This window comes from Pygocentrus nattereri, chromosome 20, assembly GCF_015220715.1.
Source record: "Pygocentrus nattereri isolate fPygNat1 chromosome 20, fPygNat1.pri, whole genome shotgun sequence".
NCBI lineage: Eukaryota > Metazoa > Chordata > Actinopteri > Characiformes > Serrasalmidae > Pygocentrus > Pygocentrus nattereri.
Genome location: NC_051230.1, coordinates 14,689,504 through 14,704,831, shown reverse-complemented (window position 1 = coordinate 14,704,831; position 15,328 = coordinate 14,689,504). Strand labels below are relative to the sequence as shown.

At 41.8% G+C, this 15,328-nt stretch overlaps 1 protein-coding gene across 1 annotated transcript; it reads left to right on the top strand.

The window, feature by feature from the left end:
- The first annotated feature begins 9 nt into the window (after nt 1–9).
- On the top strand, nt 10–14,354 carry LOC108423574 (protein C9orf135). The gene is made up of 6 exons (XM_017690969.2): nt 10–225; nt 296–407; nt 1,187–1,308; nt 1,508–1,570; nt 2,992–3,052; nt 10,370–14,354. The coding sequence occupies exons 1-6, from the start codon at nt 170–172 to the stop codon at nt 10,556–10,558; spliced, it is 603 nt and encodes a 200-aa protein (XP_017546458.1). The 5' UTR covers nt 10–169; the 3' UTR covers nt 10,559–14,354.
- Nucleotides 14,355–15,328: the final 974 nt, after the last annotated feature.

The following is a 15,328-nucleotide window of genomic DNA, read 5'->3' as shown; positions in this document are numbered from 1 at the left end:
CGCTCTCCCATTTGTCATGGCAACGCGAGCGGCGTATTTACGAGCGCAACTGTCACGCTAAAAAATATCGGAACCCTTGTGACTTTGAGGGCTGTCAAACGACCGAAAGGGCCATCAGACCAGACTTCGGTGTGCTGAAGCTGTATTATTTAGTGCTCCGTGATCCCGAATGTACCAGCCTAGCCAGCTCGGGATGAATTACAGCAGAACGTTAGTTTCGAATTGGTAAGTGTGGAGCAAGTCGTTCTAAGTTCTAAATAATACTGTAGCACTAAAAGACTTTTTCTCCATAAAGGCACCAAAACAGGGAGGCAGAACCAAAAGATTATGATCTCACTGCATGTCGAGATGGACAAAAGAAGTTACACAAGTCAACATATAAACATTTTGGGACGTGCTTGGATGCAGTAAGTACAACTACACCTACAGCCATAACATTAAAAACCACTTACACTGCTATGTCTGATCCACTCGCACCAGCGCAGTACACAGTAAGACGCCAGTGTCACCGCAGTGCTGAGAATGATCCACCACCCAAATAATACCTCCTTTGTGGTGGAAATGGGGCTAACAGATTATCCACAGAAACAGATGGACTACAGTCTGTAATTTAGAACTACAAATTGCTCCTGTATGGTAAGTGGAGGTTTCATGTGAAGAGCTCCACTCTAGAAAAAACTTAATTCAGAATTGTTCACAGTGGGGGTGATAGGAACCAGACGCCTGAATGCCCCTAAAAAAGCTACCTGACCAGTATTACATTAATAGTTGTGAATGTGCTGCCTGATGCCTGCAATATTGTTTTACAATATGTTTGAGAAGATTTTGGCCTAAAGCATATTTTAAAAACCTGTTACTAATGGAGAGGCACATTCTTGGTATTTTAAAGCAAACAGTCCCCGAAGAAAACCTTTTTCAGATTTTCAGCTATTTTACCACCACCAACATTACATGTAAACGACATGTGTAGGTTTAATTATCTTGGATATTGAATAAAATGGCTATAATTGCAAGCCTTGGTTCCTGTTAATAACACTGTGAAGGTTTTTTGTTTGTTTGTTTGTTTTTTAATGCACCATTTTACAGCAGATCACTTGGAATGACTTTGTTTACATCTCATTGATGGAACTATCCGATTCTTTTTGGAAAAATCAGTCTAATTCCACTTTATATGTTCCACTTTCAGGACTGGAGCACAACAACTGAAACCCACATGTCTCAGTACCTTTTAAAGAAAGAGTATGAGGCCAAGGAAACTCCTAAATCAATGGTGCAAGCCAGTTCCTTCCAGTCTTTGGTATTTGACAGGTACAGTAGGCCTGTCAAGACTCCTCATAGGGATACAATGAACTGAAATCTCTGGCTTTTTGTCATTTCTACTGCTATTGTTAGACTTATCACTTTGATCTTCATGTTCTTATTCTAGATCAGTTATTTCCACTGCTACATATTCTACTCATTTGCTTATGATTTAGACCTACAGCTTATCTTTTTTCTGTTCTTACAGAGAAGCAGGACATACAGGGTGCAAATCCATTCTACCCCGCCATCGACCAGACTATAATGACATGTAAGTAGAATTCCATGCTTTACTGCCATATGACCTCCACTTCAGTCCATCATTTCACTTTACATTTCATCACACTCTTTTTATTGTTAGTATGCCTTTTAAAAGTAGAGCTTTTGCAGTGGTGTTTGAAAGTTTGTGAACCCTTTAGAATTTTCTGTATTTCTGCATAAATCTGACCTAAACCAATAAGAAAAGATTTTCACACAAACATATGCCATGAAGATCACACCCTGATAGATCCCTGTTCTTTAAGTAAGTGAGGGTAGTCACTCACACCTTAATGCCATCACATTGATTGAAAGCACCTGACTCTAATTTCACCTTCAAATTATCTGCTAATCCTAAAGGCTCACCTACTTTTTCCACTCACAGATGTGTAATAGTGGATCATTTTCCTCAATGAATAAATTACCAAGTGTAATATTTTTGTTTTGTTTGTTTAATTTGGTTCTCTTTATCTACTTTTAGGATTTATGTGAAAATCTGGTGAAGTTTTAGGTCAACTTTATGCAGAAATACAGAAAAGTTTAGAGGGTTCACAAACTTTCAAGCAATCCTGTAACTGACAAGACAAGACTGTAGTTACTAGGACATCCAGTAGAGGGTGATGGTCAGCAGGGCTCAGAATATTGATGTGGTGAGACACTGCTATGAATATTTGGTGATTTTTTGCTATGGCAATGATAGGCCTACATCATGAATACTTGCTAGGCTCATGATGAATACTTGCATTATGCTTGCACTTACCTGTGTACAGCATATACACACTAAAATAAAACCAGTGATATAATGCAGTCCACAGCATTATGTGATCAAGCAATTTCAAAAACAACATTCCTCTACTCATCCCTGCCTCTTGCTCTCCCTTTTGAAATGCGGGGAAAATGCTTCAGACTTCCAAAAGGTCACTTATGAGAAGAGAGTGGGAAAAGGGAGGTGAAAATTTTCCGGTGTTTTACTCGCAGCAGGCCTGTTTCCAAGGCATGTATCCTCCAGATTCTTGCAGGGAAGCACACAGATTTTCAATGCTCACACCAGGCATTTCCTGGCCTGTTTGGTCCCCTGGTCACATAACAGATCGCAAGAGGTCATGCTCACAAGCTGAACTCCTCAGAGAGCTGCATCGTAATAACAAAAGGCAGCTTTTGGCTGGTGATTTGGGTGAATAGTATTAGTCATTGCACTGAAAAAAAAACAGAGAATTTAATCTCGCACTTATAGTGATGAATATTGCTAGCCTAGGCCAGGGCCCCACTCAGGAGCTCAGTAGATCCTCCCTGTTAATATGAATCTAAATCACGCTGAGTAAAAATGGATTTCTTAATATAAAAGCACATTTCTTGGCAGATTGCTTTACAAGAGTTAGTGTGAGAGAGAGGCTTACTGCAGAATCTAATGCAACTGTATACATATGATTTCAGGGAACTGTGTACTGTATATGCATTGGATTACCTCCCCCCACGTGCCACCACCAAGGAGGCAGTAAGTATAACGGATGTATGATCAAAGTCGTGCGCAAACTTTTGGACACCCCTGGTCAGATGTCATCTTTTGTTGATTTTCTGAGTGAGAATAAGTTAATACATCCCCTACAGAGAACACTTCTGCATATTATATTACAAAACTACTGTTTTTGTAATTATCAGGCCACTTGGACATGCTAAATTGCCCCTAGGTGAGTGTGTAAATGTATATGTCACTCTGTCTGCCCTGCGATGGACTGTCCAGGGTATATCCTGCCTTCTGCCCTGTGATCCAGAAGTATAAGCGGTTGGTTTAGAAAATGTGTGTGTGTGTGTGTGTGTGTGTGTGTGTGTGTGTGTGTGTGTGTGTGTGTGTGTGTGTGTGTGTGGAAACACACACACGTAATTTAACCAGGGCTGTTCAAAACTTGGCATACAAATATATGTCTTTGATCTTGGTGAGTAATACATATATATTTTGGCAAAAGCTGAATTGTTCTGCAAGCATCTAATGAACAACTAAGCCCCTGGCAATTTTTCAGTAGAACAGACATGCTCTGGGAACTGATCTCAAATTATGTCAGATGGTCATTTTCTTTTTTCCAAAGTAGATTACATCGATTTTGTGATTCTTTATTGTTCTGTTTCTACTGTTTCTCTCTTTTTTAAAAACTGCTACCATATGAGTAATATGGTCAGTAATTCCCACTGTAGAAGAGTGTCCCGAGCAGGCAGCTTACCTCTAAGCCCTGAAGGACCACATACGCTTCACATTAAACCTAGTCCTTGCAAAGTCACTCCTCATGAACAGGAAATAGGGATACACCAAACTGTACACTCAGCCTCTCTCAGGATCACTTGTGTAAGCGTTCAAGAATTTCAGAGCCTGTCAGAGCCGAGTGTTATCTTACCTGAATTGCATGCAGCTTATTAAAAGAATTTGAGCACATCTCCCAACCTGAAGTAATGATTATTTATAACATTTGGTATAATTGAATCTATTTAGCACATTACAGATATATAGTAATACCATATTACAATGATATTCCTACATGTCATGCACTATATTGTACTATACTATACATTATACATATAAGATGCATAAAATATGCTGTGTCATATGTTACAGTGAGGAATGCTTGATGAGTTAAATGGACTGTTTGCAATGGTGGTGATAGGAGCCAGAGTTCTGAAGTATTTAGTGATTTTAAAAGTTACTTCTTAGGAAGCTTCAGGACATTGGGTACAATAGTTTTGCGATCATGTTTTTGCCCACAATTCTTTTATATATGGGTGGAAAGGTACATGCTAGGCAGAGTAAGTCAAAATAGTAGCAGTAGTAATTTTTTGGTTTTTGGATTTGCCACCATTGTTTATATTATGAACATTACATACTAAAAAAACCTCTAAAGACACATGTAAGGTTGTAGTTTTGGATAGTAAATAAAAGGGCTGTATTTGCACTGTAGACATAGACACTGGTTCTTATAACAACTACTGTAAAGAACAAATGAGTCAGTTTACAGTGTATCAGTAAGTTTCTCTGCTGTGCACCATTTCATATCAAACCAAAGACTGAATTATTAGAAAAAATGGGAAATGTGTAATTTCTCTTTAAAGCAGAATTTAAAAAGATTTTTCAACCTTTCTGCTCCATTAAATTGTTGAGATATAAACAAAGCCATTCAGAAATTTGATGTGAAATCAATGAGGTCACAGTGTCTGGCCATTTTATTTAATATCCAAAATGATCAGGGAACGTAAACAGAGTTTTATACATAATGCTGAATCAGGGTAAAACCTGTTTTATTCGGGGACTATTTTATAATGCCCTGCAAGCTCTGGTGTTTAAAAGTTATGTTTTAAGATGAAATATTACTTCAAAACTGTCATAAAACAATGTCATAGGCATCAAGGGAATCAATTTGGGTGTCTGGTTTCTATCACCACCACTGTGAACAATTCTGAAACTGCAAGTTTGTCAGCGATTTCTCATCAAAACATTCTGAATAATGTTTTTACATTTAGACCATTTAACTGTGAACAATTCTGAAACTGCAGGTTTGTCAGCAATTTCTCATCAAAACACGCTGAATAATGTTTTTACATCTAGACCATTTAATTGTGCATTTAAAAAAACAGTGGAATTTCCCATTTAATGATTTATCTTCATTATTTTAACAAAAACCATTTGTGTTTTGTGGATCTTGACAATGTGGTTATGACTCATACAAATAACCACACAGTCACAAATCTGGAATATCTGTGATTAGGTCAGGATGTTCACCACACATTGCAAACAGATTTAGAAATTTCTCAGAAGGCTCATTTGCCTTCTGTAGTATCAGTTTTGCAAAAGCCAGTATAGTTTTCCACCATGTTTTACAAATTAGTTGTGTACTTGTGCCGAAAGTCATGGGACAGGCACTAATATTATGTAGGACCCCCTCTAGCTTGGCAAAGTGTAGCAACTTGACGAGGCATCAATTCCACAAGTGCACGGCAGACATCTGGAGGGATGTTGAGCCATGCCGTCTGGATAGACACCCACAGCTCTGTTATATTTGTAGGAGGTCCAGGATCTTGGGTGTGAATGGACCTCTCTACCACATCCGATAAATACTCAACTTGGCTTATATCGGGTGAACGCGCAGACCACATGATTCATCGGAACACTCCAGAATGCTCCTAAAACCAGTTCTGGATAACTTGAACCTGCTGGAATATCCCATTATTGTGGGAGCGCATGAAGTCCATGCAGGGTTGCAAATGGTCACCAAGCAGTGAAACATATTAATCACTGGTCAATGACGTGTTTAGACGGACCAGTGGACCCAACCCATGCCAGTATGGAATCACCACCAGCCTGCACATAGCCGTGTTAACAACTGAGGTCCATGTGTTCATGGGGTCTGGGCCACACATGAACCCTGCCATCGGCCTAAAATAATTGGTATTTGAATACAGAATACATGACTCACTGGACCAGACCACATGTTGCCAGTCATCTTAGCAATTAGCAATCTCATGAGCCCAGGTATTCTGATGGGGTCTTCTGATCTTATATCCCATGGAACCTAAAGAATGCTGCATTGACCTGATATGTGTGTGGGGCCTCCTGCATTGAATGTGGATATGATTTCTGCCCAAGTTGCTTGTCTGTTCGCACAGAGAGCTCTAGCTAGATGCTGCCAGTCATGATCATTAAGCACCTGTGGACAGCCACTGCACTGTCCATTGTGGGCAGGAATGCCTTCTATGACATATTCCCAATACACATGTGACACTGTGGATCAAGAAATGTTAAATGCCTGCACAGAACGTCTCATCCATCTGGCACCCACTATCATGCCTTGTTCAAACTCTGATAATTCACGTTGTCTTGCCATGAGCACCCTGGCCAGCGTTCAACCTCACTCATAAGATAACACCTCACAACTTATACAGGTCTAGGCGATTCCAAGCTGTCTCCTGAGGTAACAGCACGTCATAATCAATTTGCATACTGCTATCCCATGACTATTGGTACATCAGTGTAAGTATAAGGGCCCAACCGCAATCACATTATTTTGTATGCAAGAATTAAAAAGAATGAATACATCATTAATTTCAGTCAGGAGTTTTTAAAAATGAATTCTAATAAATGCAATTATTCATATAAAATAGAATGTGCATCTTTCACCCCTTTTCATAGTAGCCATAAATGCAGTTTCTGGCTGTTTTGGAGGTCCTTCAGATGAACTATGCAATATTTTTCTTAAATAACAGTGATGGAATATATTTTGAGGAGAATGTGTTTGTGTATTAACAAAACTGTAAACAACCTGGATTTTTGTCTTTGTAGCTGTGCAAACAAGTCGAAATTTAGTGTTTTTTATTGATTTTAAACAGTGGCCATTGTGCATTACCTTTTGATATCAAGAAAGCAGTTGTTTTTTCCATTTTATCTCGGCACAGACATTTGTGTGGAAATAGCCTTGTTTCCTAGCCTCTTCTTTCAACCCTCATTGTTCGCTAGCAGCTCAACACAGTCACTACATGTCCCACACCGACACCCAACATTGCTCTATCAAAATTAGACCAGTTGATTGGTGGACTGCTGTGCATCATTTGCACATCATTTATTTTCACTTTTTTTTTTTAGGCCACAAATTCATCAGTGATGTTGTCAATACATATTTGTCTGCTAGTATAATGACTAACCCCTCCCATCGACCCACCACCGATGGGAGGGGCAGTAGTAGGGGTGCGTTGCATTGTGGATCGGGCAGTGTCCGAAGGCGTGGGCCTTGGCGTTCTGATCCTCGGTTGCTGAAACTGGCTTTTGGAACTTGGAACGTTACCTCACTGGCGGGGAAGGAGCCTGAGTTGGTGCGCGAGGTCGAGAGATACCGGCTAGATATAGTCGGGCTCACCTCAACACACAGCTTGGGCTCTGGGTCCAATCTCCTTGAGAGGGGCTGGACTTTTTTCTTTTCTGGAGTTGCCCATGGTGAGAGGCGGCGGGCAGGTGTGGGCTTTCTCATAGCCCCTCGACTCAGCGCCTGTATGTTGGGGTTTTCCCCGGTGGACGAGAGGGTAGCTTCCCTACGCCTTCGGGTTGGGGAACGGGTCCTGACTGTTGTCTGTGCTTATGCACCGAACAGCAGTTCAGAATACCCAGCCTTCATAGAGTCCTTGGAAGGGGTGCTTGAAAGTGCTCCTCCTGGAGACTCGATTGTCCTACTGGGGGACTTCAACGCTCACGTGGGCAACGACAGTAAGACCTGGAGGGGTGTGATTGGGAGGAATGGCCTCTCTGATCTGAACCCGAGTGGTGTTCAGTTTTTGGACTTCTGTGCAAACCACAGTTTGTCCATAACGAACACCATGTTTGAACACAAGGATGTCCATAAGTGCACATGGCACAAGGACACCCTAGGCCGCAGTTCAATGATTGACTTTGTAGTCGTGTCAGCGGACTTGCGGCCATGTGTACTGGACACTCGGGTAAAGAGAGGAGCTGAGCTGTCAACTGATCACCACCTGGTGGTGAGTTGGATCAGGTGGTGGGGGAAGATGCCAGTCAGACCAGGCAAACCCAAACGTATAGTGAGGGTTTGCTGGGAACGTCTGGCAGAAGAACCTGTCAGATTGATCTTCAACTCACACCTCCGTCAGAACTTTGACCAGATATCGGGGGAGGTGGGGGACATTGACTCAGAATGGGCCATGTTCCGCTCCTCCATTGTTGAAGCGGCTGACTGTAGCTGTGGTCGCAAGGTAGTTGGTGCCTGTCGGGGCGGTAATCCTCAAACCCGGTGGTGGACACCCCAGGTGAGAGATGCCGTCAAGCTGAAGAAGGAGTCCTACTGGACATGGTTGGCCTGTAGGACACCAGAGGCAGCTGGCAGGTATCGACAGGCCAAGCGATCTGTGGCTTCAGTCGTTGCCAAGGCAAAAACCCGGGTGTGGGAAGAGTTCGGTGAGGCCTTGGAAAGTGACTTTAAGTCGGCTCCAAAAAGATTCTGGCAAACCGTCAGGCGACTCAGAAGGGGAAAGCAGTGTGCCACTAGCACTGTATATAGTGGAGATGGTGTGCTGCTGACTTCGACTGAAGACGTCATTGGGCGGTGGAAGGAATACTTTGAGGACCTTCTCAATCCCACCAACACGTTCTCCAGTGAGGAGGCAGAGTCTGGGGACACGGGAATAGGCTTGTCCATTACTGAGGCCGAAGTCGCTAAGGTAGTTAAAAAGCTCCTTGGCGGCAGGGCTGCAGGGGTGGATGAGATCCGTCCCGAGTTCCTCAAGGCTCTGGATGTTGTGGGACTGTCTTGGCTGACGCGCCTTTTCAACATTGCGTGGGCATCGGGGTTGGTGCCACTTGATTGGCGGACTGGGGTGGTGGTGCCTCTTTTTAAAGGGGGGGACCGGAGGGTGTGTTCCAACTGCAGGGGAGTCACACTCCTCAGCCTCCCTGGTAAGGTCTATGCAAGGGTACTGGAGAAGAGAGTCCGGCTTATAGTCGAACCTCGGATTCAGGAGGAGCAGTGCGGGTTCCGCCCTGGTCGTGGAACACTGGACCAACTCTTTACCCTCTCCAGGATTCTTGAGGGTTCATGGGAGTTTGCCCAACCAGTCCACATGTGCTTTGTGGATTTGGAGAAGGCATTCGACTGTGTTCCCCGGGGTATTCTGTGGGAGGTGCTTCGGGAGTACGGGGTACATGGCTCTTTGCTACGAGCCATTCAGGCCCTGTACAAACAAAGCAGGAGCTTGGTTCGCATGGCCGGCAGTAAGTCAGACTTTTCCCAGTGAGAGTTGGACTCCGTCAGGGCTGCCCTTTGTCACCGATTCTATTCATAATTTTTATGGATAGAATTTCTAGGCGCAGTCAGGGGATGGAGGGTGTCCGGTTTGGTGACCTCAGGGTCACATCGCTGCTGTTTGCAGATGATGTGGTCCTATTGGGGACATCAGGCCGTGAACTTCAGCTTTCACTGGATCGGTTTGCAGCCGAGTGTGAAGCGGCCGGGATGAGGATCAGTACCTCCAAATCCGAGGCCATGGTTCTCACGCGGGAAAGGGTGGAGAGCCCTCTCTGGGTCGGGGATGAGCTCTTGCCTCAAGTGGAGGAGTTTAAGTATCTCGGGGTCTTGTTCACGAGTGATGGTACAAGGGAGCGGGAGATTGACAGGCGGATTGGTGCTGGGTCAGCAGTGATGCGGGCTCTTTACCGGTCTGTTGTGGTAAAGAAAGAGCTGAGCCATAAGGCAAGGCTCTCGATTTACTGGTCGATCTACGTTCCCACCCTCACCTATGGTCATGAGCTTTGGGTAATGACCGAAAGAACGAGATCGCGAATACAAGCGGCTGAAATGAGTTTCCTCCGCAGGGTGGCTGGACTCTCCCTTAGAGATAGGGTGAGAAGTTCGGTCATCCGGGAGGGACTCGGAGTAGAGCCGCTGCTTCTACACGTCGAGAGGAGCCAGTTGAGGTGGTTCGGGCATCTTGTTAGGATGCCTCCTGGACGCCTCCCTTGGGAGGTGTCACAGGCAAGTCCACCGGGGAGGAGACCCCGGGGAAGACCCAGGACACGCTGGCGTGACTATATCGCCCAGCTGGCCTGGGAGCGCCTCGAATCCCTCCCAGGGAGCTAGTGGAAGTGGCTGGGGAAAGGGAGGTCTGGGCTTCATTGCTCAGGATGCTGCCCCCGCGACCCGAACCCCGGAGAAGCGGAAGATGATGGATGGATGGATGGATAATGACTAACATAAAAAATAAAGTAAAAAAAGATATTTATCTGGATGTATGAATGGATATGCATTTACTGTTTGACTGGCTCCATTTTTAGGTACCGGTCAAGGCTGTGATGGACAAGATGGTTGATTTCAGAAGGCGGCAGTCACACTTCACTGATGTGGCGGACCATCGGCGGCAGGGCCGAAATACCTGGCAGGATATGAATGAGGCACAGGCCAAAGTCTGTGGAGTGATGAAGCCACTCTATACAGATATGGATATGTATCCCAGTCACCCATAGATGTGTTTTCTCTTCTTTTGCTTTCTTGCTTTCTTAAAGCTGTTGCTGTACACAATTAGTATTGTTGTTACTGTTATCATTAATCATAAGAATAGCTTTTTTCATGTTTGGTTCTCGTGCACATTTTACAGACATGTAATCTAGGAATAGCCTGCATTCCTTATATGCACTGAACACACACACAAAACCTGCATGCAGCCAGACCAAGTCAGTGGTGTCATTTGCTCACTGTCTCTATGGGAACTCATCTGCACAGCGGTTACATAAATCCATCCCTCAGCTCGCTCTCTAAAGTGCCTCCAGCTTCCCTGCTTTACTGTTCCACCTGTTCATTCCATTTTCCTTCGTTCATTCAGAGGGGATCATGTGCTCCATGCACACAAATTAAGGCCTTCTCTCCACATTTCCAGAGGTGCTTTGGCTCCCCTCAGCACAAAAACTGCAGAGTCAGCACAGAGTGGAACTGCATTGAATCACAAAACTTACACAAAATGTATAGCTTTTTTCTTAGCAGTGTACATTCCATACCCACATCATTTTCTTTATCCCAATCTGTTGTTACCATGGACGATAGTGTTGTGCATCTCCTAGAGACAGTGACATCATTTTCCTCTGCTAGTTTATGGCTTTTCTTTTTTAAGAGAAGGCTTCATGCCATCACGTTGGAGACAACCGCAAAGGCCTGACTGCCAATTATTGACCCACATAAAGCAAGTGGGTCTATATTTTTGGAATGAAGTATCTGTTCTGTGCACGGCTCAGCCTAAACGCTTCAAGCTGCCGTCTATCTCTGTATTACAAAGTATCTTAATCAATGACTTCTTAACAAATCATTCCTAAATGTCCAGAAGCTTACAGTAGCTGTTACAGTAGTTAGGAGCCAGTAAGTAGTTCAGAAATATGGTATAAGCTTGATTTTAAGGATCAGCTGTAGGCATTTAAAGGGGCTTTATCCTACATTTGTCTTGTAAAATGGTTCTTTCCCTGAAGTCAACTATACGTTTTGTGTAGTTTTATGTACCATAACAGTCACAATTCATTTTTCCATGACCATTTTCCAACCTCTACCCATCCCTCAGAATTAAACATGCTGTATATCTTTAAGACTCATATACGGAAATGATCTCTGTCCTGACCTCTGGTTGGTTGCCCTTATTTGTGCCGCATTTAAACTGCAGTCTGGCCTGAAGCAGTCCTCATATTTTGAGGACCTTTTGAAAACTTTGTTGTCATGGAAATAATAATGGCGTGATGAGTGCTTTAGCCTTTAATTATTATTATTATTATTATTATTATTTTAAACTATGTGTCACAATTATTGACACTTGCATTTTGTTTTTTGTACAACATAACAATAATGATTACTACATTGCTTATCCCCTTAAATGGCTGGGGCCCACCAGCAGGCCCAAAGTTTCACTACACACTTTAATAACCTCTACTCATTTATAAAAAGTAACTCAACTAGTTTGCATTGTATTCTGTATAGTTACTGAATAATAACACTTAGTGTGTTATAGGCCTGGGATTTTAAGGGGTTGAAGAACACAGAGCAAGGACTCTCCTGTTCCTCCAGGATCCGAGGTCCTCTCTTTTGGACTCATCTTCAGTACACCCCACAGGTTTACAGTGGAGTTCAGGTCAGGGAACTGGTGTGGCCATGTGAAAAGCTTGATTCTGTGGTCACTGTGGCGATTTTTGTGTGGACTGGGTGTTTGCTTTGGATTATTGTCCTGCTGGAACCTCAACCCAGTTTCTGCCTTGTGGGAGGGGGGTGGGGGGAGTGTATACTGGGCATGCGGTGCTTTTCTATATAACCATCCTTCTTTTGAAACCAAACTCAAATTGAGTGTTTGTTGAGTGTCTATTTTGTCTCATCTGACTATAGCACCCACTTCCAGTCAATGTTCCAGTAGCATCTAGCAAAATCATGCTCTTTTGATTGTGTTACAGTAAAAGACAATGCTTTCCTCTGGTCTTTTGAACACTTTGGTGGCATTGAATTGGTGTCTAATTGCAGTTTTGGGGACTTGGTGACACCAAAATGCTACCATCCTCTGCAAATCTACAACCGTGATCCTTGAAGAAATGTATACTTCTTTAGCCATCCTGTTTTTCAAACATTTTTACCATTGTGTTTTGGGGTTAAAAAACATGCATCATCTTCCAGACAGGTTCACTACAGCTTTGGTTGTTCTAAACTTCTTAATTATTATCCATACAGTGCAAACTTAAAAATATGACTCTTTAAGGTTTCTTTAGTACAGGCAATGGTTCTTTGATCCATTTCATGCTTAAATGCTTCTTTGCATATACAGCACATTCTGCATCAATCTGAAGAACCATTGTAAAGAACCATTTAAGCATGAAATGACTCTATATAGAATGAACTCAATTCTAAAATGAACTCAAAAACCATTGAAGAATCATCTTTTTTAAGTGTGTGGATACAGGCATTTTCAGGTGTCTTGCAATTTTTATGGCTGTTGTTTGATTCATTTGATTCATTTCATTTGTGTATTCTCTAATCTCGCATATATTGATGAATGACTTAGACTATGTTCAAAATCACATCCTATTTTGCTAATTATACTACACCAAAGATTGCACCAATAATAGTTATGCTCTATGTGTTTTTTAGTCCTCCAAAGCCAAGGTTCAGTTTTAGGGCCTTTGCTGTTCTCTTTGTACATGTTACCTTTAGGTGATGTCATTAGAAAACAATATGTTAATTTTCATAGCTATGCTGATGACATGCAATTATACATTTCCATTCCTTCTGATAATCAAGACTCTGTAGACTGAACAGCTGTAGGTCAGATATTTCTCAGTGGATCTCTGAGTTGATTTTTAAAACAAATCATGAAAAAAAAATGAAATACTGATCAGTGGTACTAGGAATCAGAGAAAGCTACTTCATGAGAAGCTTGAATCTTATGCTTCATATGCCAAACCTAAAGTACGAAACCTGCATGTGATCTTAGACTCTGAGCTCTGTTTTATCCCGCATGAAAACATAGTCACTAAAGCAGCTTTTTATAATTTGAGAAATGTTGCTAAAGTTCAGCCTTTTCTATCTCAGAGCAGTGCGGAGAAACCTCTTCATGCATTTTTTCAAGCAGAGCTGATTATTGTAATGCACTTCTTACTGGACTCCCTAAGAAAACTATACATCCTCTACAACTCATACAAATAGCAGCAGCACAAATTCTAACAAAAACAGAAAAGAGAGATCATATCACTCCTGTTTTAAAAGAACTGCACTGGCTACCTGTACCTTTCAGGATGGATTTTACAGTAATGCTACTAGATTTAAAGGCTCTAAATTATCTTAAAACATTGGCTTACATTACAGAATGTCTGTGTCTTTATGCTCCAGTATGTGATCTTAGATCTGCAGATACTGGCCTTCTGCAGATACTGGCCTTCTGCAGATACTGGCCTTCTGCAGATACTGGCCTTCTGCAGATACTGGCCTTCTGCAGATACTGGCCTTCTGCAGATACTGGCCTTCTGCAGATACCTTCTGTAAAATACAGAAAACTTGGCAGGGCCTCGTTCAGTTATTCTGCTTCTAAACTGTGGAACTCAATTCCAGCCTAATGCTTACTTTTAAGAAACACTTAAAATCTCTTTAGCTTGGCATTTAATTAAACGTAAAACGATGTCTCTTGGTATTTATCTTTTAATTTTATCTGTGTCCTTTTCTTATGTGATTTTAATTTACTCTTTATGCTTTATGACCTCTCTGCCACCGGCATGAAAAGTGTGATATAAATAAACATTAATATTATTATTATTGTTGTTGTTGTTGTTATTACTACTACTATTAATACTACTGCTACATTGACATACTGTGTAGTATGGTAGTGTGCAGTTTTCAGTGGAGCCCAAGGTAATTTGGCCTCTGTGTCACCTCATATTTTGACTCCAGTGAAACAGGAAGTCACAGGTGACTGCTTAAAAGCATATAAATGAGAACATAAAAATGAGAACATGCTTAGGTTTCATTTTGTTCTTAAGAATGTTTAGGGATGCTGAAAATTTTCACATGTGGTTTTTGTTTTGTGGGTTTTTGTTTTCTTTCTAAATGTATTTCAATTAAAATGTTAGATTTCTCTCATATTTCTGGTGTGAGATGAATGAATTAACCACAGTGACATTTGTTTCATGAACCTTTTCACCATGTTTACTAAGGGACTACAGAGCTAATTGTACATGACACATGTGGATTGTGATTTTGACTGTTTTGACATAATTGTCTCTTTTCTTCTGCTGTGTTTCTAAATGATGTGTCATAGTTCCTAACCCCACACGCACCACATTTCCACACTTGAGACATTGTGTCACTCAGTTGGACTGACTGGGATAGACCTAGACAGAGTCTGGAAATAAAAATCACTGTTCATTTCCTGTACTACTTTGCTGACTCCAGCTTCAATGAACTCGGATGTCTTTTCATCTAGGGAGAATGTATCTGGAAAAGCTATTACTAAGACATGAATCTTCCTAAACAAGGTATTTGAGCGTTGGATATTTTAACATTATGATGCAAACACATTACAAAACATACAGTATATAAGATTTATGAAGTAATTAAATAATCAATAGTGCGTCATTGTTTGCAAGGCTTTATGTTGACTTTTAAATCCCATTTATACTGTAAAAAAAAGCTTACAAAGTCATGTACAGACCCTAATTATCAACTTTGCAAAGGATTGTAAAAGAAAAAAAGTCATTTTAATTGTGTGAATTGCATGATTATTAATT